Source organism: Falco cherrug, chromosome 5 (assembly GCF_023634085.1).
Source record: "Falco cherrug isolate bFalChe1 chromosome 5, bFalChe1.pri, whole genome shotgun sequence".
In the NCBI taxonomy this organism is placed as follows: Eukaryota; Metazoa; Chordata; class Aves; order Falconiformes; family Falconidae; genus Falco; species Falco cherrug.
In genome coordinates this window covers 13911353-13936434 of record NC_073701.1, presented here as the reverse complement: position 1 = coordinate 13936434, position 25082 = coordinate 13911353, and the positions used below count along the sequence as shown (strand labels likewise).

The 25082-nt window shown below is 37.6% G+C and overlaps 1 protein-coding gene across 3 annotated transcripts in view; it reads left to right on the top strand.

Annotated features, from left to right (window-relative positions):
- The window catches only part of ATXN10 (ataxin 10), a 104220-nt gene that overhangs the window by 51930 nt on the left and 27208 nt on the right, over positions 1–25082 (top strand). For all 3 annotated transcript variants that reach the window (XM_055712034.1, XM_027805554.2, XM_055712035.1), the window contains exons 8-9: positions 2109–2217; positions 5568–5737. In XM_055712034.1, coding sequence (XP_055568009.1) covers positions 2109–2217; positions 5568–5737 — 279 coding nt within the window. The remainder of the gene's footprint in view (positions 1–2108; positions 2218–5567; positions 5738–25082) is intronic.

Sequence of the window (25082 nt, the reverse complement as noted above, 5' to 3'; positions counted from 1 at the left end):
TTTCCCCAAGGAACCTCAGGTCGTCTTGCTTCCATCTTAAGCCAATGAAAAGCTAATCATATGCTTCTGCAGTGCTTAAACCAGTGTTTAAAATAGCTTTTCCATTATAAGCCTGCCTTCAGCATCAGTTTGCTTTCGCTAACTTTCAACCATACTTGCAAAATAAAACCCATCCCTGGATTTTAAGTTCTTATTTCCTTTCTTTATAAGGAACATCTTTTCTGAGTCTCTCTCAAAGTAGGTTGATTTAAAAACCTCTTTAATTATTTCCTTACTTACTTTTCAAATTATATCCACATCAAGATGGCTGTCAGATTTCAAAATGTTCCAGGTTTCAAACAGCATCTTGTCACTTAACTTAAAAAGGAAAAATTATGCTTTATTGCCTTTCTTTTGTACAGGTGTAGGGAAAAAAAAAAAAAGCATAAAGATTGGGAAGTTGCTGGGGAGAACCCAACCAGAGATGTTTAAACTGTTTTTTGGAAGTATTAAGTTGCAAATGTGAATAAGAATTTAGAGGTTCTTTTGTCCTTTTTAAATAATCTGTTCCTCTTCTCAAATCTAGGTGGAACAGTTGCTGAACTAAGCCAGATTGTGGGATAAAAGAAAGGGAGAGATTGTAGTATAAAACCCTGGGAAGGAATATGTAGAAGACGCTGAAGAAAGACATTTAAAAAAGGCAGTGGGGTGAAAAAGGGTAAGGCTGAGAAAAGAAAAGCCATACCTCGTGGTATCAACTGCTATAGAGCTTGCATTATGTGCATAGGTAATGGGGTACACATAGGCAACAAGGGCTGTTGTACCTTACTGGTGTGATTTATCGCTGCCTATTGATATTTGTGTGCTTAAAGCACATAAGCTTTTCTTGTGCAAAGGTAAGCGTTAAGTATATGAGCTGAAGAGGCTTTTGGTTAAGCTACTGTCTTGTAACAATGCAAAATGGCCTTAAAATTGTAAATACCTGCTTACTGAAACACAGTTTGAGTATTCCTACTTCATAACAACACAATGACCAAAGTATTCAGAGGCTGTGTGTGTGCTGTTGAAAGCAATTTATTGGATAACTCGGTGCAAGACTTGAACCTTCCTACACCTGCATGAGGAAAAAAAAAAATAAAATACAGCTTTAGGACCTGGATCCTATACTGATTTGTTGTCTTCAAGGAGCATGGGAAGGAGCAAAGAGTGTATGTAATTGTAGTACTTAACTGAAATAATCAACAATAGTGTTCACAAATTGTGATATTGATTATATGGATTCAAAAATATTACACTGTTGGTAAGAAAACATCTCTTTGTCCTAGACCATACAAGAAAGGAATAGTTACTGTGGCCTGTGTCTGAGCCTTTTCAAGGCTGCTTGCAGTTTACATACCACACCTTGTGTGGAATCATCTTGCAGTCAGAGTCTGGTTCTTGAGCAATATGTGGTGTTCCAAATTATGGCATACATTCTTAAGGTAGTTTCTGTAAGTGCTGGATTGTCCTTATAAGCACATATCAACACAGTCTGTGAGAAAAAATAGTTCTCTGGCTGAATAAATAATATGCAAATAAAATTGTGTGTCTCATACCTAACCAAAATGCTGCATCTATGATCCCAATCCTATTTACCCAAGAATAATGTAAATTCTCGCAGCCAAAGTTCATTTGACCACAGAACTTTACAGAATTCCTGCGGACAACAAATTGGTGTCTTGCAGGCGGTGTTTGTGTCTTTAAAGTGGGACGCTCCTACTGAATAAACTCAAAGAAAACATTTATACAGAAATAATTTTCTCAGCTAGTAATTTTCTGTATTTCTCCTTTTGGAAGCTACTGTGTTTTTGTTAAAATTTTATCCCTTATGGCTCTGTTTTGGTTTCCCTATGATTTTATAAGGCACATATAACACTGTTTGACTTTTGAAAATAATTTATTGCAATGTAATACATTATTGTTATTGTAAGAAGCTGTCCTTGTTTTATATAAATTTATTCTTGGGTGTTTAGAAGACCTGCAAGGAATCTGAGGTGCTGAGAGTTCCCGTCCTCTGTTTAGATTGTCAGTTTTATGTTCTTATGGTAATCTTCATAAGTCATTTTCAGAAATTTAAATTTCATTTACAGGAAGCACTGGTTACAGTTCGTCTTCTTGATGTTCTTTGTGAAATGACATCAAACAACGGACAGCTAGAACATCTACAGGCTTTGCCTGGTTTGCTTGAAACAGCCATAGGTGAGTGAAAAGCCACAAAGTTTATGAACTGTTGGCTTGCTCCAAATCATGTTGCTCTGTGAATGAAAACATGTTTTTCACAACTGGTGGTAATTATGATTCTGACCTTTTAATAAAATAAATAAATAGGAGATTAAGGTAATCTACATTTTCAAATATTTGATTTGTTCCTGGAATTTTTCTGCTTCTCTACTTGCTCTGTTAGCTCCTATGACTCAACAGAGCCTTGATTCAACTGTCAGCAATGTGCTATTTATACAGTAAGAGTTGTGCAAAGGACAGCTGCTTCCAATGTTCTTCCACTGGCTGAATGTGTGTGGAAGAATTTCCTCAAGAAGGAGAAAAAGGATTTTTCCATGTCTGTTCCCTTCTGTTTCCCAGATTCCTGAAAACAAACTAAGTACAGTCTGAATATTCTTAACCAAATTCAGTGACTTGTAAAGGTCAGTTTGAAAGAAGATTTCTTCTGCTAAGAAACAACAGGGAAAGAAGGGCTGTACACAAAGAAAATTAAGCCAGGATGGTCCAGAGAGACACTATATACTCAGGGAGTAAAGAGGAGGAAATATACATGTACTGACCAGTGCCTTCCTAAATTTTAGCGCTTTGAGACTGGTGCATCCCACCATTTTCTGAGAAAATTATAAAAAGTTATGGATTTTAAAGAAAAACATGTAATATTTTGGCTAAAAAAAAAAAAAAAAACACCAACCAAAAAAAGAAAAAGGCTGTTAACTGTGACCATTTTGATATAAGGGTCCTTGTTGTAAAAAAAAAAAAACCAACCAAAAACCAAAAACAAAGCCAAAAAAACCCCTACCAAAAACAAAATCACAGAAAAATCCAACCACCACCAAACAAACAAAAAGAACCCCCAGCCAAGCCTCTGTTTTTTTATGACAGGTCCATAGTTTTATTACTTATAGTAAGATGATGAACAAGATCTATCTTGTGTCTGGTGTTTTGAGGAAACTCAAGTTACTCATTGTAACATCTGAATACTTGTAAAAGTCTTTCAATTTAAATGGGAATTTCAAGGAGCTGCAGATCAGTTAAGTCTGGAAGCCTACAGGCCAGTCCTTTCCGTAGCTGTGTGCAGAATGGCTTTTCTCTACAGCTGTCTCCAGGCTAATGAAACCGGTGCAGGCTAGAACATTGCTACCATCCCACGTGCTCTCAGCCAAGAGGAATTTATCAACTCCTATAGTTTCTCTTCTTTAAGACTACGTTTTGGCTATAAGACTCCAGACTTTAATCCTGGATTAGCAAAACCAGCAAGAAAAATCTGTATTGTGTTACATCACCTTCAGTATTTAGTTCTGTAGACCAAAAAAAATAAGGATAGATAGTGCAAAAGATTTTCATCTAACAGATCTTCTAATGGAGCGGTTCTTTTCAGTTTATATCATGAGAAATTTCTTTTGGGGAATTACTAAAAGATTGATCAAAAGATCTGAAAAAATATCTGAATGATCTCCTAACTGTCAACTAAGGAGTGTGTTTTGCTATTTTCATTAATCTGGGGATTAAGTTAGACAGTAATACTGCAGTGTTAACAATATTTTTAGTGCTGTTAACAGTTTGATTGCATGGTGTTTGGGGAATATCACCAGGGGAGGTAAATGTTTTTTTGGGTTGGGAGGCATTTTGGAATAATTGCTTTTTGGGTTAATGAGAGAATGGCAGACTGAGGTGTCCTTTAGTTGAGAGTATGTGTGACATCCTGGCAGCAGTTGCTGTGTTGTGCTGCTGTACAATGTGAGAAGAGCACTGTTCTCTCTGTGTTGGCATCATGCATGGACGGTGGCTGTTTGTCTTCTACCTTCTCCTGGACTTCTTTTTCCAGTAACATGCACTGCTCATTGCATTTTTGTCTGCACTGTAATAAAATTTCAAGGGTTTTATTATACTTTTTTTTTTTTGGAGGGGGTGCCTTTTTTTTATCCTTTTGTTCAGGGGTCCCTTTTAAGGGCAGGCAGAATGTTTGGGAGGACCATGGAATTCCCTCTTACATGTTTGTGTGTGGGAAAAGACTAAGACGATAACGCAAGGAAGCACATGAAGTAGAATGCCATGAGAAGGATGTGAGACACTGCCAATTTTCATGGATTTAAAACACCAAACAAATTCCAGTGAGCGAAGATTGTGTTCAAAGCTATTTTATGATGATATTTTTTAGGTGCAATCAGGAGATTGTTTTTTCCTAGTAGTTCAAAATACGAACAAATATAAGTGGTAGCTGTCATACGGGAGGCCTCTAGGCCCTATTGTAGTTTCATATTAAAAAAAACCAACCTGCCAAAAATGTAGTTTTGTCTTTATCAGGACAGAGGTGTTTTCTTTTCTTCTCCTGTATCAGCTATCTGGGAGTGAAACTATGATATGATGACCTGTGAAGTTTCTTCTAATTTAAATCCAGGAGATCTAGTGCCCATTCCAATATGGATGTTACATTTAGAACAGAAGGAGCACGGTGCAGAATTACTGCCCTGTGCTGTAACTTGGGTTTGCTATATCTTTATTGTTTCGGTGTAAGTTGCATGAAGCATCTTGGGGACAATGGCATGCCAGGGCATTTATTAGTATTGCAGGTCACTTAGAGGAGAAATTCTTCTTAATTTTTAAATATAGGCGTGGCCTTTATTGAATTGGCTTCTCAGCTGTACAAGCTCTCAGGCATTCACATGATTCCAACTTTTCTTCTGGGTGTGCTCTCTTTGTGGAATGTTGTTTTCACAGATTTTAGTTTCCCTTCTCTCTGATTTCTCTCTGGAGCACTGTAGAAAAAAAAATCCTGGCTGCTTTAAGCTAGCATTTAACATACAGGAACACTAGTGTTTCTTGATTGCCAAGGTTGTGGCACTGAAGGATTTGTAAAGATGTGTCAAGGTGCTAGATGTACTCAAAATCTATTCTTATACTACAGAGCTAGGAGCAGACTGGAGAAGAGAGAAAAAAGTAATTCTGTGATTGGTATGTGTCGCTGTGACAAGCTTGAACTAAAGGAAAAACTTGGTTTTAGCGGTGTATTTACAGTGCCAGAATCATCAACAGCCCACAAGTTCTGATTCTTCAAGTAGCGACCTATAGCACCAACCTTCAGACTTCATGTCTGAACTACGAAAGTGTGTCAAAAAGATGTGAAAATACCTTCTGACCTCGGGATGGCCTTTATGGTTATACTAGCACAAATTAAGAAATACAGAAAGCTTTCAAAGTTCTTTTGACATATTACTGAATATCTGCAATTGTTGGTTAACTTTGAACCTAACAACTAGTACTAAAGCTCTGTGCAAAGTGAATACTAATTTTCATCTGGTAATTAAATAAAGTGTTCTTGTTTTCTATAGATACCCTGAGATTAACTCATCTTGCTGGGAAACAGTCTGTAAATATTTTCACTGCTACACACGCTATGGCAGGGCAGGAAGAAATTTCACATCCAGCTGTGGATTTTAAATCTCATCTCATTCGTTTGATTGGAAATTTGTGTTACAAAAATAAGGAAAACCAAGATAAGGTAAGTTTGTACATTTTTGTGGCAGAACTCTTACATGTGAACAGATGCGTTATGGCTGACCATGACCTTACTGATGAAAATATATATTGTTGATCTACAAATAGAGGTTAGAATTGGTCATGTAAAGGAGTTTTTTTTTTTTTCTCATGTCTTTGAATTACTATCACAGGTATGCTAACTTTTTAATAACTATTTAGTATGTGCCTGTCTTCCTTCTACTTCAGTCCTAGAGAATGCAAACCAGTGCCTAATTCCTTTGTTTTCACATTTGCACTTACTTGAAAAGAAAATGTCTGAGACTAAACCTCAACTTACCTTTGAAGGGAAATGGATGGGAATTGTTGCATGAACTTAATGTTTGAATTAGTCCCTAACGCTTCCCCTCAACTTAAGATTTTTTTCATGCTGCTTTAAAAATGTCCATCTATTTCCATCAAATCACTTTGAACAATTTAACTTCAGAATTCTGGTGTGGAAAATTAGTTTTGTTTCCACACTTAGGAAAAAGAGGAAACAGCAGCATGTTTTTAAATACAAAACCTTTTTTTCGTAGGGTGATAAAAGATGTGGCTTTCCTCCAGGACTTGTTAGACTAACCTAATTTCAGCAAGAAAAGAAATCATGAAATAATGTTGTCTTACAGTTCAACTGGGCACTTCCAAATACCCAGCAGATTACTTTTCTCATTTGGCCTAAGCAACCACGTAGCATATTACAGTAGCCTCACCTCAGTGAGAAGCTTATGTTTCTCTAGTTCTTCCTTGTGAGTTTCTGGTAGAGAAACCTGGTGTTCATTCCCATATCTTCCTTTTCTCTTAGAAGTGTCTTTCCTTATGGCAGCCTTATCCTGGAAGGAAATGGTCTTGAGTAGCTTCTAGTATTGATATTTGTTATTGAACAGGGACATTTGGGATTGTTTTCCTTTCTTTATTTTGAATCAGTTTCACCTGCTCTCAAGGAAGTAATTTTTAGGCTGCAAAATGGAAAAGACAGAAGAAAGACTATATCAAAGTAGGAACAAAGGAGATAACGGAGTATTTTTACTTCTTTCTTGTGTTGGCAAATGAGGCCCATGTCAGTGAGTACCCAAAATACAGTAATTAATACTGGTTACTCTACAGGACGTTCCATATGATGAGATACTCTGAGTGTAATTCTGTGTTGCCAAAGAGTGATTGAGACACTGAGTACTGAAAAATCAATCTCTTAGGAGCTTCTCTGTTTCTTAAGTTTTAAAATGTTTTATTACTTTATTTTGTGGAGATAATAGATTCTTTTGTACTGGTGCTATCAAATCTGGTTTCAACTGCTTCAGTGTCTACCAGGTTAGACTTTTATAATGGCAGCAGGGCATTTTCATAGCAAATGGGAGGAATGCTCCCATTTCCTTGTATTTTTTGTCTGCAGAGTACAGAAATGTAAAATCTGAGGAATGCTCCCCTCTTTGTCTGATAAATGCTAGTAATCTGGGCATATAGATGGGAAATACAGGAATGATCCTCCCTTTTCCCATTCATACTACAGTATATAATAAAATATTTCAGTATTTCAGAAAAATACTATTAATCCTGTTAATCATTTTTGCATAGCTCTGTCTCTGACCCGTTATGATGTAATATGTGTTTTATGTTAGTGAAATACATTTTTTGTGGAATACCTTATGATAGTGGAGGGGAGCGGGTTGCTTTCATTTTGAAAGGGTTGATTTACTGCTTATTGTTCATTTCTGCTGGGATTTTCAAAGGCCCCTGGAGCAATTAGGCATGCAGGCTTAGTGTTTTCAATGGAAGTTGGGTATTAACTTGCCTTAAACTGCCTGCAAATATTATTGCTTCATGATGTCTTGAAAATTACTTAGATTCTTGTGTGTGATATCATGGAACATTATTTAACTGTTGTTGAAACTTTAGAAATGCCAATATTATGATATCCCATCTGTACTTTCAGTTTATTTCATACATTTAAATTGGTTCTAATAAATGCACTTGTCATCTTTAAGGCATTTTCCATACATAGACAAGTGTTTGTGAGGATGGGGCAAGCAACCCATCTGAAATTTTGAAATGATCGAAATGTTCAGTGATGCATGGGTTAGACCTGGACTGAATGAAAACAGGCTTTGTGGGTTCCCACATCTCTTTTCAGAGAACTGTCTCACAATATAGGTCTTATTTTATATCCATTATTTGGTTTACACACAGTTTACTTTCTGTATTCAAGCAAAAATAACGTAATACATAGTAGTTGTGTGGTTTACATAACAAGCAAACTGACCGTGCATCTGAGAGACCTTGGGTTTTTACCATTAGCTGTTGCTTTTGTGTGACTTATGTGTGAGTTGTAGGTACCAGCTGGGGAAGGGGCTTTCTCTTCAGCCAATGTAGCTGCTTGCCTGGCATGAGAGGGTTGCACATAACTTACCAAAGGCTCTTTAACAGCACTTTTAGTATCCTGACTCTTTAATGAACCGAGGCTTTCACACTTGTTTTCTCTAAAATTTTTCTCTTAACTTCCAGTCCCAGTAGAGCTTTTTCCCAGTAAAAATGATAATGCGCTAATAAACAGAGTAATAGTATGCTACTAATAATAAAAGTATAGCCCCTGTTTTTATAATATAACCTTAGTGCTTGGTATTGGTCTGCCTGACTTGTTCTGAAAACATAAGTAGAGCCCAAGCAGTGACTTGGGCAAAGCCCTCCAAGTCGACAGAGCTGCATCACTGTCTTCAGGAGCTTCTTCAAGAGTTGAGTGACAACCTGTTTGTTCTCTGGGAGGTGCATCTTGAGCCAGGCTACGCCTTATGTGTGCGTGTCTCCTGAAGTACAGGGGTGCAGTCCTGCTGCACAGGGTGCTAGCGACAGAGTTAAAGCAACAGAGAATGCCTGGAGTGGGAGGATAATTGCTCTGCAAAGGCTGCTTCTCTGTTCATGGTCTCCACCTGCTATAAGAACAAAAATTTCAGGGGATTAGTGCACTGGTTTGTTGGCAGTGTTGAAAAATCTTGTAATGCTTTGGAACAGAGAGTAGTGCTTTATTGCTTCTTCACTTTCTGTTTAAAATAATTCTTTGCTTTTAAAAAGAATTCTTTAGCTTGTACTCTGGTAGCATTAGGAATGCGTTCTTTACATCTTTTCTTCCTCATAGTTTTATTTACACAATTGTGGTAAGTTCTTAAAGATACAAGGGAGTGGGCAGACCTTTAAGCTGTAAACTGAGGTGCAGTTATTAAAATAGGTCTTTCCAGGCTTACTGCCCACTTGCATGTTTTGAGAAGTTGGATGGGTTGGTATTGTAAGAAAAGTGTCTGATAAAATGTTTATTCTGGGCTGATAAATGTTGGGTACCTGCATGTCCTGAGTTGCACGCACTCTTGCATGAAGGGAAGAGAAGAACAAATAAAAGTGCTGTACTTATGACACCAAGTCTTGAGCTAGTTCTGTGTCAAACCCACCAGGAGCCTGCAATGCATGTGCAGTTCTCCTGTGCTTTCTTTCCTCTGTAGGAGGAAGAGCTGCAAGAATTATTATCATACATGTGGGGCAGTCCGGTGGCTTATATTTTGGTATGTGTCCTTCACAAAGATACATTGCATGTTTTTATTAAATATACGGCAAGGAATGAGGTGGGTTCTCAGGCTGAGCAAGGAGTGGAGGTTTTGGCTGGTGCTTGAAGAATGAATTTATCAGAAGGGAAGGTGAGAATTCCTCCATACTCCCCTCACCTTGTTTGACTTGCCTCCTTGAACACCTCAGTTTTATCATCTGGACAGACGTAATGCAGTTTTTTCAGGGGGAGGCTTTGTACACTTATTTTCCACCCTTAAAACTATGAAGTGATGGATTCAGCGCAGTTCTTCCTGCTGGTTTAGTGTAATAGAACCATTTTATTAAAGAATAAAACTTACAAAAGAAACCTAATGAATGAAGGGGTTATAATCCTTTATTATAGAAATGGAGCAAATACAAAATAGGTCATAGCAATTCATCTGCACCCCTATTTCTTTGTTCATTTACGAGAATACATACTGGAAGGTGAGATGACTGCTGTCTGCCTTATTGTGACAGAAAGCACTGCTCTGCACAACCTTACTACCTTTTCCTAAAGCGGTATGACTAGTTTAAAATACTTGATCTAATTGCAAATGTCATCAGTACTTGAACAAGCGACAGAATAATCTAGACCTTATTCTGCAATGTTTCCTTCCTCCTGTACAGAGGAATTACATAGACTTCAATCACATAACCTTGCTGGAGTTAGCAGACAGGGAATTGGGAAGTAGAAAGCTTGACAAAGTTTAATTGCAGTCTTTATTCACTATTCGCTTTAGTTCACTATTACCTCTGAGATCAAACGAGGGAATCTTAATTGCCAGGGGTTTCTGTCCTTTGAAAACTATTACGGAAGGATGCAGCGTTGTCTGGAACAAGCTAGATGTGACACACGAGCTGTGTTCCTTGCAACGGGGGAGCAGCCAGCTGGCAGAATTGGCACGCTGAGGTCATGCTGTACTGTTGCCTTTTGAAAGGGATGCGGAAGAGAAAAAATGTGATGTTTCTGAATGCAAAACTGAGCCTAACTTAGTAAGAACAAAGCATTTAGCTTGGGTTTGGTGCTGTAATCTGATTGCATTGGCTTTTCTGTCTTTGACTCTTGTTGCTGATAGGATAGGTAGTTTATTACCTCCTTCTTACTTTGTCTAGCAATACAGTTAGTATGCTGGGACAGAGATCTCTGTCCCCTGCAGAATACTGAATATGCAGAAGGATGTTTTTGAGATGTCTCTTTACTTAATCAGCCTGTTAAAAGCAAAACCAATCCCCTCAGGTGAAGAAAGCAATCTGTACCCTTATGTGTCAAGGACATTTTAGATGATGGGGATGCTGATGGACCCAGTGATATGATATTCATCTCAGAATGTGTGTAAAGTTGTTCTGTTTGTTATAGGGGGAAAAAAAATTAAATACAGAGTTGTCTTTGGTACTGGCACTTGGCACCTTCTTACCTAAATGGAATCATTTTAATGAGGTGAACAATTTGAGGGAATTTTTTTCATGTGCTCTTTTATTTGAGGTGGCAGCAGTGCTTCCTTTAATGAAATTATATAATGGATTTTGCCAATGCAGAGTTGAGAAATGAAGTCTTCTGGGAGAAAAGGGAGAAGAAAAAGAAAAGCTTCTACAGTTAAAATTAGTCTTAAAAAAAGTAGCAAGTAAAGCATCTGGATACCGTTTAATGTAGCTTAGATTTATATATATATATCTCTAAGCCAAATTGTTTTATATGGGATTAGCTCCCTAATTTGAAGACTGTTCTGCCTGAAAGTATGAACAAGATGTGACTTGTGTGGAATTCAGTTTTTCATATTTTTTTTTTCACTGGGGCAGGGTGTGCAATGAATCCAGTTACAATACAGTTAAGAAAAGGTGCCAGCATCCATAGATCAAATTATCACCATTCAGCTCCTTAACTTACTCTTCTTGCTGTAGTGAACATAAATTAGAAATTTTCAAATTAAGGACAAATACTTTGTTTTATTTAATAATTGGCTGTTTCTCACCTAAGGTTTTCAGAAAGACTGTATGAGTCTATATGTTGTTTTCCTTCAGGATCAGTTTAACTTTTAAAAGAAGTAACTACATTCTTTCTAGCATGGCAGGATTTGGAGTTACTTGTGATGAAGAGCATCCTGCATTTATTTGCATATGCTGTTGAGAGCGGGAGGAGAAAAATAAGCCACTTTGATTTCCTCATTAGAAACCTGCATAACTGTGACTATTATGTTTTCCTAACATTAAGCATAAGCCTAAAATGAAAGAGATTCTTGGTTTAGAGTTGAGTGAAAAAGGAGGAGCCTTTTGGATCTGAATGCTCTGAAGTGATGAGCTTCTGCACACCTAACTGTAAAAATTCTACATGGTTCCACTGTTTGGATAGTGTTGTTCTCATGTTGTAGCTATCTGTGTGTTTTAATGCTTTGCTGGATAAGGACAAAACATTCAGGGTGTTGCAGGACCGAGCCCGTTAACTGGTGAGTTTTCTCAAAGTATAGCACTGCAAAAGTCAGCAGTAAAGCTGAAAATGGTCTTTCTCACAGAAGTGCTTTAAAAGCCTAGGTTTTGCTGTTGAAATGAGATCTCTACCTAACTATAGTGATACCCCAAGTAGAAAAGTTTCTTTCATTCAAGAGTGTCTTTTAGAACTATCTGTTGTGACATATAAGTAGTTCTGGTCCCATATATCACGTGAAAGGGGGGATGGGGGTGGGTGGGAAATCCTCTCAACCCCAGGTGTTTGATTTATCTGTTAGCGCGCAGGAAAGCTGAGACCCCTGTGCCTAACGAGTCTGTCAGCATCCCATTACAGGGACCCTTATCTGAACAGTCCCACTGGATTGGAGGGCAATTCAACTGCCTTGTTCAGGGAAACACGCCAACAGCATCAGGGGTCCCCTCAGCAGGTCTTCCCACTTTATTTGAATGTGTCACACACTGCCAGCAACTGCTAGCACCCACAAAGGACTAACACTAACAATTTATGGACTAACACTCTTTATTAATATAAAATCATGACAAATTAAGGTTTGTGATTGCCAGTGATAGGGACTGTCTGCAAAAACAAGCTTGAAATCATATACAACCAAACTACAAACAATTGAATTATAATCACTAATAACAGCTAGTGTGAGTTATTTAGCCTGCATCAGAAAAAGTTCTTACCCAATAGGTGTCCCTATGGGGGAGAAGACAGGGTTCAGCCCATCGACTGATCACAGAAGTTACGATGGAGCCTTCCCTAACTTCTCCCCTCCTTTGTCCACTTTTTATACTTCATAGCATGTTGCATATTCATTCATCATACACAGCATTGGTTACAAGTTTCACACTTCTAATGCAAATTAGTGCACATCCTCGGATAGCACTACTGAAGTTCTTTACTAACTATGCATTATCCTCAAGAGGGGTTTTTGCCCTCTTTCAGGCGGGCTGTTTGTTAGTTGGAGGTCGTGATCTCCACTACCACAATTATCTTTGTCTTATTTTCAACTAATTTTCTGTTGATGCCAGTGGATAGCAACACCTGATCATCTTGTTTCCTCTCATAGCCAGAACTTTCCGCACTTAAAGGCTTCTTTCTGCATAACTTAGATAAAGGTGGTATCTTCACTATCTTTTCTTTGTTTCTCAGCCTCCCCATGGCTGACTACCTTGATTAGAAGTCCCTTCATAACAACTTTAGAGAGTGAGTCAGCTTGACCACCATCACATTTAGGTGGAGCTTGAATGACTCTAGTCATACATCTTGTTGTTACTAACTGGTATGGTGTGCCCAGTGAGGTGTAGTAGTATCTTGGAAACAGGTAACTTTGACATAGAGGTGTGTATTAGTATTACAATGATACTATTTCATCTGAGGAAGTTAATTTTGCCACAGTGGTTGGCTCAGCCATGGACATCTCATGGATTCTTGATGCGACAACTAATATGCAGCTTATCAGCTTTGTGGTGCCATTGAATTCCCATTCCTGTAGGGAGCACAACAGAGCATGGCTGTGGTGTCTCCACTCTACTCCATCCTCTGTCACTCCTACGCTCCTATCAGCATGTGCTGAGCTGGCAGGATGTGTTGCTTGGGGAACTGTGGTGATGTAGATTCTGTGCATGCCAACCATCCTGAAGGTGATAGCTGTATTTTACCCTAAAAAAACTTTCTCTAACACTATGCTTCTGTTAGGACCCAATTTTCTCTAATTCCCTCCCCACAAGGTGATTTTCCCACACCATACGAATTTTATGTTGGTCTTCAGCTCTGTTGCAATCATGAATCCTTAATGAAGTGCCAAGATTTTCATCAGTGCTAGAGACTATTAGAGAATTGTGAGATGTCTTAAGTGGTAGGACAAGAGGAGCAAAAAAGTGTGGAGTATTTTTGCCCTGAGGTCAGAAATGTATGCCTAATGCAAGTATAGTTTGTAAAGCACTGAATTATTTTTATAACAATGCAATTCATTTGTTGTTGGAGAATAATACAAAACTTTATGCTGTTGTTCTGCCCTTTTATAGGCAACAAGTTAATGTTCCCTCTTGTCCTGCTCCTGTGTCCCCTTCTGCCCCACCATTTTTTGGCAAGTGATACAGTTGTTCCTTGTAATTTCTCTGGTTTGACCAATTTCACTTGAAGCCTCGATTATACAATGCATAGAAAGTTTTTATTGTACGGGACTTAGATGCACTTAGATACACTCAAAGTTTCATATTAAAGGTGGTTTTAATAGTTTTAATAGAGTATAAGCTTTGTTTATTTGTTTGTTTTTCCTTAGGTTTTATTTTAAACAGCTTCCATTTGATACTTAAATTACATACTACGTAGACACATCTTCACATACTGGTTATCTGGATATCCCCAATGGTTAGGTGAAGGCTGACATAACACACAGTACTATACTTCCCTGCTAGTATATTATTGGCCTGCTTCATGTGGAGGATTATTACCACAATTACCATGTAACAGATAAAGGGGTATAAAGATCTATCTATATATTATTATGTTCTCATGAATCATAGGCTGAGACCTTGACCAAACCTTGAATACACATAAATGTAAACTACATTCACTTCTGCCAGTGTGAAGATGTCTGTAGAACGATGATTTTATGCATCGTGTATATATATATATGTACTTGCCAAAAGCAGTAACATGGTTTTGGCAATTTGGAGTAAAAGATAGATTGTGGGAGGAGGATTGTTCTTGTGAAGTTTGTAGTGTATTAAAATAAGATATTGGATAGCTCTAGAAATTATATTAATTGCTTTGATTTATAGTGGAGAGGGAATATAGAAAAGAATAAGATGAATAGATATTTTCTAACATTCAACATTAAAATGAGTTGTCTCTGCATACATTTCCAAACAGTCAGTACCAACTTACAGGCTTGTTGGCCTCTTCTTGACTCTGAATGGTTTTTTGAACCCTATTTGGTTTTGAACCCTATTACTGTCATGGCACAGCACAGGACTCAAGCCCTTTTTAAAGGAAAGCTCAGCATGTCATTGTCAAACAGCTGTTTCCAGACCTTTTTGCAACTCATAATAAGCACTTTGTCTAAGTGTTGAAACTACATCTATAGCACTGATATTTAATGTGCCTGCTTGAGATGAGGAGCTCATGTAAAAATACTCATTTTAAGCCAGAATGAAACCTAAAAATAAGGTATAGACCATTACATGGAAGAATTTTCAGAGGTACTGCGACTTTTTTCCTGCTCAGATGATCTGAATAGTGGTTATCGTACATGTGCCAAACATGAATTAAACTTGGTGCTCACTAGAGGGTGCTTCATGCTACTGCAGGCTTTTTGACTTGCTGGGTTGCAGAATGGCCTGATGTAGTACTTACCTGAAGAGTACCTTGTGTGGCAGTCCTTGCTGCTTGGAGTAATTTCTGTAAACACAGTGTGAACCATATAACGAAGGGGTTACAGCTGTGCTGTGGATATTGCAGGTGGTTCTTGAATGTTATCTCCTTTGTAAAACAGAGGAGTGTTCTCCTGGGCTTTGCAGGTGCTTTCTGTCTTCAAGAATAATGTCAGCATCTGTTGGGCAAAAGCCCTGGTTTAAAGTCCACTGAAATCAGAAAATGTCTTTGCTTTCCTCAGTGATCTTGATCAGCCTAGTCATTTCTTTCTTTTTTTTTTTTTTTTGAGGCCTGTAAAGATGGGAAGCAATGTGGCCTAGCTTCTAGAAGGAGGAGTCTGGGAGTCATGACAACTTTTTTATTCCTTTCTCCAGCTTGGATTCAGATGCTTCAGTAAGACATGGGATATTAAAGTTTCAGTAGATTGCAAAATGTTCTGAGGTATACAGAGATCTTTTTCTTTGCTTGTTGTTCCGTATATCGTTCTCAGTTAAGTGAAGAGCACCGTATCCACCAAAAATGCCTCTTGCTAGTTTACTAGATGGTAAAGAACCGAATTTGTTGGGGTACCCATTGTTAGGAAAACTGTTAATAACCACCTTCTGATGTGGCTAATTTTTGATTAAAAAAGGCTCACAAGACATGCTGTACCCTGTCTTGTGGGAAGGGGGTTTGCCTGTGTTTTGTGCTTCTTGCCAGTGTTCATATTGCTGGGAGCAAGCCCACCATGTGTGTAAGAATGTCTACCTTTCTAAATACTCAGATCTGAGCTGTTAATCCAAATTCTTTCTGCTTTTACTGGTGTCAGGTACAAATGACATGTATTTTCCATTACTATAGCAAGGAATTTCATTAGTTTTCTATGTTGTTTTTCATTTTTTTTAACCTCAGCATGAACTTTGAGTTTCCCTGTCTTTTCTTAACTGCCATCCTAGGTACAATTTCTTTGGGGTTTTTGTTTGTTTGTTTTAAAGCTGCACCAGACTTCACAAAGGGCTGATGTTATAATGCTGTGTTGAATGTGATCCCTTTTGGATACTTAAAACTTTCTCTTCCTTTCCACTTAAAGAGATTTTTTACTGCTTTAATTACCCTGTGAGGCACAGGAATCAGTCATCATTTCATCTATTTCCTGGATAGTTACTGAGTTTTGGTTACTGTGAGGTAGTATCTCAGCATGTATTTTTATGGCAATTCTAAAGCCTATGAACATAGGTACAAGCAAAAAAACCTGAAGATTTTCTGTTTTGTTGGTGTTGAAATTTGGCTGTCGCTACTTGTACTTTGTTAGTTCAGTTCACATTTTGGAAGTGCCAGTAAAATAGTTTCATAGAGGAAAGAGTAGAGCATGAAATATGTGATAGACTATGATTTGTGATGAATTTACTGCTCTTGGGTTTACTGGTACTCTGTGCTATGTTCAGGGTGAGAAGGACATCAAGGAAACTTCGTGTGAAGGCTGGTGGAAGGGGCTGGTGGAAGATCCCTTACCCAGTGATCAGCAAGCAGGATTCTGAACGCATGCCACTGAGTCCTGATACTCACTTTCCCACCAAAATCAGAGAAGTGTTGAGCTAGACAAATGCTTACAAATGTGCTTACAGAAGTCTGGTGTCCAGTTTCTGTTTCATCAGTGAGGTTCAGTTACTTAACTCCCTCCATTCCTGTGTAGCCCATCATCGGGTTCAGCAGAGGTGTAATGTCTTGCAGCAGTCAGCTTGGCTTTGCCTTAAAAAAGCAGCTGTGAGCCTTCAGTTCTCTGCCTGTGTGCCTTCAAGGCAGTGTAACTTCTGTAACCAGCCCTGAAAACTGTTCGCTGAAACTCCTGTCGAAGCACGTGAAGCTGTATCAGAGCACCTAGTCTTCAGGCCAAATACTTGCTTTTTTTATTTTTTTTCCGCACTTTCTCCTGTTTTTCTTTGTGTCTTTGGGAAGAGAAAGTGCAGCGACTGTCATCTGCAGTTTGGAATGTCTGCCGTTGGGTGATGCTGTTTCTTCTAAATTGTAGGCGTGCGGTATTCTGCTCCTTGCTGTTCAGCACGGCAGTGCTTGAGCGAAGTTTGGTGATGCCAGTGCCCAAAGGGAACCAAAGTTCTAATTTGTAAAGGCTGCAAAAGCAGGGGAAGGAGGGAGAGAGGGAAATGAGAATACACATGTCCCTGTAAGCAAAGGTTCTGCCTGTTCAGCTCTTACTTGCAAGATTCTGTTCAGTTATCTTTTTGGCTTGAAATGCAGGGCTTTTTGAAGAACCCTAATATATAATATATATATGCTACCATAATGTAAAAATAAGTAGTGATCACTTTTGCATCCTCTTCTTAACTATAGAATATCTACTTTCCTTGCTGTCAACAGCCAATGACTGGAAGAAACCTGCCTAGCTTTTCATGCTTTCTTTTATATATGCAATGGTAAAACAAATGACAAGAGGAGAACTTCCTGTAATCTTTAAGGAGGTTTCAGAAAAATGTCTCGGTTCTCATGTTGTTTAAGAACTTCATAAATAGTGAGGATCTTCTGTCTGTATTTTGAGGGAGAACAGACTTTAATAATATCCCTTTTGAAGTCTACTGATATCTTTGTTTTAGCAATTCACAGAAACTCTGCTTTTTGAAAAAAATTCTATTATTAAATCAAAACCCCTCAATATTTCCATAAAGAAGTGGCAAAGATAAAAATTGCCTCATTAGTGGGCGTTTAAATGTTTAAAACTGTATGTCTCCAAGTTCACACATCATAATTGCAGTCAATCAGATTTGCTTAGATTGTTTTGGCAGAAGTGATTTGCTGGAAGGATTTCAAAGGGACATTGACCAAACATCTAGTAAAAGACAATTGGAAAAAACAATTGAGTTTTAGTTCCTTAAATGGAGCACTGCCTATATTTAGATATTGTAGCAGTGGGAGCAATGTTAAAGTGCTGTGTCAGATCTCTGTGCTGGAAGTCAGAGCATCAAGATGTTGAATTAATCCTCTGCTGTTTGTGAAATGCACAATGAACTAAATCTGCAAAAGCCAAGATCATGGCTTGATTGTATGTCCTAAGCTTAGTTGATTACTGACCACTAGAAATATTCCTTCCATCTTCCCTCCAAGCATTTCCACTGGAAAACACCACAGGACTGATTGTTCCTATCACATATCTTGATGCAAAGCTCTTCTCTAAGGAAAAAACAAACCTGCGCCTCCAATGTGATTTTTCTTCTTGCTCAGAAGGTTATAACTCAGTAAGGTAAGATTAAGTGCTTTCTAATAATCTGTATATTCAGGTGGAGGATCCCCATGGGTTTAGCGTGAGAGAGAGCAGCTGAACAGACAACGCACTGCACATCTGTTTATCCATGTTCCAGTCACTGATACAAGCTCCTGTGGACTCTAGCAGGGTTGTATCTGCTTGGAAAAGAAAAGTAATAATACAAACGCAGCATGTCCAAACAATCCAAATCTTCTCCAAGATTGACTTACTAGATTTTCAAGGTGCATCCTCACAGTCTGAAATGCACTTTGCCAGTGACTGAGGATTGAGAGAAAACAACTGTGTGTGCAGGTTCCAAATGGCTAAAATAGGTATAGAAACTGTTGGCAGTTGTGATACACAAATAAAGGATGGTTTTGACCAAAGTCATTCTTTGCAAGGCAAAGTAAGATTGAAGTTCAATATAATAACCCACCAAAATGATTACATATTACTTACCATAAATATCCTGTAGGTGTAAAAGTTTAGCAATCTGAGGAGGTACAGAAGAGACCCCTACTTTGTTTTGCATGTATGTTGAGCACTAACCCACACACCTGTAACAATTTGTTTCTGAAATAGCAAATACAGCCTTTCTGTCAAGATGGTGTTCTTTTCTTGTTGTTCATTGTTCTCATTTATGCATTTGAATCTTTTCCGTAATCCTAGAGAATAGGGAAATCGATAATCAACAGAAATTGGCTATTTTCTTGTTTATGATCTGTAATTTGTATAATTATATATATAGACATATGCATATTTTTATATCTATTTTTATATATTTTAATATATAGGTGTCTGTGCACATATGCAATATATAAAAATTCACATTAATATAAATACATAATATATACATGAAAAAGAAGCATGAGCAGCAATTACGGAGCTCAGTGAATTCATGTTGAGGTTGGCAACATTTCTGTTGAGTTTTACTAAGGGTACACGGCAGCGTTTACCTCAGTTTTTATCCTGCCCTTTTAGAAAAGGAGCGGTGCTACCCATGGAGCTGTTCAGGGCTTGCAGTTTTCCCTAGGACAGTTTCCAGCTTTTCTAAAAATCCTTTCACACTTTAGTTAAGCAAAATTAAGGTTGTGCATTTGGCTTTGGAAATACTGAAATGCTTTATTTCAGGCAATTGTTCAGTATTGTAGTAAAAAAAGGAAATAATTTTAAAAAAGTAAATGTTTTACCCACAACAAAAATGGAAACGGTTCACTGAAAATTAATAATAAACTGGGAAGCTCGCTTGAACTTGCACCTAACTTATGTTCCCTTGAACTTAATTAGATGTCACTACCTTGATATTTTCCAACCAGGTCTGTTTAGTTGTCTCAGCTCTGCCTGTTCCTGACAACTCCAGTTATGAGAAGCTGATGCAGTTTGAGAGAGCATTAGCTACTGCCAGTTCTTCCAGAACTTGCAATCCAATTGGAGTATTTGGTGGTTGGTAGTGTCACCTTTTAATTCAAGCTCTTGAATCATACAATTTCGAGAGCGCCTCACCATTCAATGCATTTTTTGAAAGTGCTTTTAGGATATGTAGCTGCTGAGGGGGAAAAAAAAAAAAAGCTTAAAAATGCTTTCTTAATTTTAAAAGTAAAAATGTCATTTTTAATGCCCCTACAATAGATCAATCTGGTGGCAGCTGATTGAGGTTCTGATTCAATGCTTTTACTCCTCTCACCTTCTGACCCACCATTACTGTCAACCTGCTCCTGCAGGCTTTTCTATAAAAGTGTCGACTTGTCCCTTTGAAAATCAACTTCAAAGAAAACAGTATTTATTAATAAACTCCTATAGAAGTTTTCTTTGTTCTTTAAAGAAAAAAAAAATAGTGACTTGCAAGAATCATTTAAAAATGTTTCTAATTTTATGGTTGCATTTATTTTGGTACAAATTTCAGCTACTGAAATGTACCCTCCAGCTCTGTTCATATGAGATCTTTTTTTCTTTAAAGGACTCACGAGGAAGAGTTGCTGTGCATGTGTAGTTTTCCTTTAATGACATTTTATAACATGGTGTGTATACATATTTAATGTAGAGTAATGAAACCATGTCTTGAAACAAGAACTCTTTCTAGTTCTCAGTTAGAACCTGCAGCCTTAACTTTATAGGTACAGACCTGTAATCAAATAAATGATCTGTTGCAAGAAAGGAAATAACAATATAAGTAAAGCTAAACAGAACATTTAAAATTTTATAAACAGCTTAGTGCTTGAGGATATTTATTTTCATGTAAATAGACCATATGGAAAGGATACGTTTATTATGGATTTTTTAAAACAATTTAAACCACATCTTTACAAATTTAAAAATTAGAATTCTCTTTATCATGAATATATGAGTTCAGCTAGAAGCTGGGAATTTTACTTTCATAGTATCTGCAGTAGTTGTTACCAGATTGCAAGACACTGAGACACAAATACTCAAAAATCCTCTGGTAGTTGTAGCTTAGAGGTAAATTAAGAAACTACTATGCAGTCTCCTTATGTACAGCTTCATGTATCATCTCGCTCAATAGCCTGAGGCATTAGCAAGCTTTCAGCATGAAATTTAGTGCTAGAGCATGCATACCTGAGTTATTGTATATCATGCATACTAAATATATGGCTTTTATAGACATATAAATCACAACATCAGGATTCTTGTGTTTGCTAAATGTAAAGTTGATCTTAATCTCAACAAGGTGGCTAAATTTATCTTAATAAGCGAATCTGATCCTGTGCAAAGGTTATGCTTGGTGAATCATTAAAGGAAAATGCGTATTCTTAGAATTTTAGGTAGTAGAGAGTAACTGCTGAACTTTCTGTAAGTCTTGGATCATCAGCAAATAAACACAGTCAATGTCACGAGGGCTGGGCCAGTCCCTAGTGGGTACAGCTAGTAAAATGTGTTAAGGACCATTTCTAGCCTTGAGGGCAAGTTGCAAAAATTGGCATGGCTCACATCCCTGTGACAGCATTCTCCTTTATGGGCTTCTCTTCCTTCACTTTAATCTGCCCCCACCAGAATCAAATCACAGAATTCAGTTTCCCATACATCTACGCATAGAGCTCATAGCCTATACTACATACCAAACCATTCCTGAATGTTGTCCAGAGGAGTGCTAGTCATCATGAGTCAACAGTCCTTCAGGGACCGTCTGAAAACTACAGCAAGAAATGGCAACTGCAAGCAAGTGCTGAAGCCTGGCATCTCGTCTCTGCATCTCTCCTGATGCAATTAGAAGCTCTGCTGAAATGATTTGGAATGACCCAGATTTGATGCAGCTTTCAGACTGCACTAGTGTATTGTTCACCTAGGATGAGGTTGATACTTCTTTTCCTTCCACCTTCTTTTCTGCATCGCCTGTAATGATTCACGTACTTACTTTATATGACAGTAAGAGGAATTTAGACCTCTTATCCCATTGGCTTGGTCCACGGAGACCCCCACCTCAAAGACTTTCTGTACAGGTCAACCTTTGACAACTCATTGCAAGTTCATTTGCAGATCTTGTGAATTGCAGCATGGGGTTTTGAAGATGCTATGCCCTGCTCTTGTATTAACCTCATGACGTTTTCTAGTTCCTAACTTTTTCAGTAGTTTGTTTTCCTTGAAAATGGGTTTCAAAACACAGATATCTCTCAGCCTACAGGAGAGGTTTAAGTATTAGTTTTATCTGTTTGTCAAAAGGTGATCTGGGTGATAGGCAATTGGAGTCAGCAATGGCAATTCAAAATACAGCTGGGTTATGGAACAAGTGGCCCGTGTCACTTAATAACTGATTTTTCTCAGCTATCATGGGGGTGTAGTGTAAGGCACAATGATTTATTCTGCTCTTATATATTGGTATGTTTGTAGATAACTGCTGCAAGGGGACAGGTACTGTACTATTATGCTACTGTAACCTAGAGTATCATTTGGTTTGCTTTCTGAATCCTTTTGCAGTTTGGCAATTTGGGACTTTCCAAAACTATAATGGAAAAGTTATGAAAAATTCATGCTGCCAGAATCACGCTTTGTAATGATTGTCAGTGGGGGAGCGCTAGCAGTTATTTTTAACTGCAGTTACTAGCAACCCCTTTTGCTAACGTATCAAGAATGATGAACGGTCGTTAAAAATAGCAACATTCAAACTTCTTTTTCCATTAAAAATGAAACACCATTATTAGCAAAATCCTGGAATGGTAAAGATTTGGTCTGTTTGTGTAAATGGTGTAAAAAAGACCCCAAATAAAGTAAAACCCTTTCTGTTCTGCAATGTGAGGAAAGTTAAATGCTTGAATAGTATTGTGCACAGGGATTTCCCCCACTTACTTAGTTAAGCTGATAAAGAATAACACCTTAATGCAACTATACTGGTTTACAATCCTTAGGTTAATATTTTTCTCTTTAAATGACAGAAAAAGCTGGTTTGTCATCTTCCCATACACTGATATTTTCAAAGTTTCATATTAGCGTATGGTGCTGCTAGTCACTCCGCAATAGGTTGGCAGTTCAAAACACCTTCATCAGTACATTTCTATTTCTCACCAAGTTACTAGTTTATATAAGACACAGATAATGAGAAATCAGTTTTATTTAAAAAAATAAATTTATAAAATAACATTTGTTGAAAGTCAATTGTTTTTCACAGGGTGCCATAAAGTGAGAACAGACACATGATGTTACTGATTAACCTGAATATAGACTCTCAACATATTCGAACACCTTTTCCATTGCACAGTGTTTCTCTCATGCCACAGCTTTCCTTGCATTAATACTATAAAATCTTTTAAATACGACACTGAAAGTCTTCTGTTTTCTTTTAACATTTGATTTCAACATGTGAGAAATCATTTAGCCTGTCTGCAATATTCTGTTTTCAAGAGAGTATCTTCTTCAGGCAAAGTTCTTAACCATTGAGGGGTTTTTATTCATGAATTTTGTGGCTAATCTCAGTAAAAATGTTGCTGAAGTAGTTTGTGGCATTGTTTCAGTCATGAAGAAATAATACTATCTGACTTGCAAACAATGCTAAACTGAACCAAAATTTTATTTTATAATTACTTAATTTATGGTAATTTATTCTTTTTGATACTGCTTACAAACAGTTTGGTTTACTTTGCAGTAATGCTTTCTACAAAATCATAATAGCAAAAAGAGGCATAAGAAACTTAAATGCGTGAACCCCAGCACCAGTCTGTCAATCTGTTATTGCTGCGTATGAAGTAAATGTGGTAGCTTTTGATCACTGTTCTTCTAGGTGACATGGGCAGAAACTGATAGTTGAGTGTACAGAGCTTGTGAAAGAAAGGAGCTTAGTGTTTGATCATGTTTAAAAGAGGACCTAGACCTCATTATGAAGCTGCACACTTCAACCCTGTCTTACTTTTCCTGAATAATGAAACAGTGAAAGTTGTTTGTTTTTTTTATTTACATTTATTTTTGTACTGAGCATTGAATACATTAAAAAATTGAATACATAAAAAATGTGCTGAATTTGATTATAAAACTACTTGGAGGAAGAAACGTAAAGGGTTTTCCAGGGAAACATAGACCAGGGTTGATGTTTTGTACAGATTATGGAATAAAAAGGAAGCCAATTAATTATTTTGGAAAAATGAAAGTAAGTGTATTTGCTTTGGTTGTGTATTTGAAATGACATGTCACCTGTTCTGTTTTGGATGAAGAATACTCTGTGACTTGAAGGTACCACAAAGGAAAAAAGTTACTGGGAAGAAGATACGAATCAGCCTCAGTAGAACAGTGTATGTCTAAAGCTTCTTTCCTCCTGATGCAAGACTTGATTTGCACCTGCATTACACTCCTTTGAAACCATCCCCAGTAGGCTGTACGTATTGCTCTGCAGTAAATTGAGAACACATCTGTTAGTTCTGAAACAAAACAATTATTGTAATTGCAAGATTGGGGTGGGGGGTGGGGCGTGTTTCTTTCAAAAAGACCATAGTTCTGTTATTTATGTGTTTCTCGGAAAACATAACATTTCATATAAATTGGAGTGTGAAGTTGGCATTGCTCAGTGAGAAGTATTATTTACTGCAGCATTAAGCAATGGCGTTGTGTGGCTGGCTGAAGCCTTCTGAAGGCTTCCCTGATTGGCCTGATTTAAAACACAAGCAGCAAATACCATTAAACTGTCTTCCAGCTTTAGTAGTCAGCTGGATCCTGCAGTCTGCCATTTACAATTTCTGTAGAGTTCTAGAAAGGCATTTTACAGTCCTTTCCTGAAACACTTGCTCTATTTTACTATGCTTTAACCTAGTGAAAAATCTAATTATCGGTAAGGTTAGTTTTATACTTAACATGTAACAGAGTGCACATCCTTTACACACATACTAGAAAATTAATGGTTTGTTCTTTGACCCATCACTAAAATCTTGGAATCTTTGTGTACAAGGGAGTGTGGAAAAAGAGACTAGTGAATGCCATTAATAATGTCTCTGCGCTGTTTCCAATCTTGGAGCCTACTAGCTTTCTCCTTTTTTTTTAATTTTCTTCCATCCCATCCTTGGCTCTGAAGTTTGGGTTATATAAACATAATAACTTGATCCTTACAGTTCCTTAAAAACTTTTATCACTACTAAATTCACTTAATAATTGCAATAGGAAACTGGGGAATTATGGAAACTGCCACCACTTGGGTGGTTGTGGTACTTGGCTTCCGTCTTGAGTCTGTTGCTGCACTCTAAGCGCTGCAATTCAATGTGGCATGCT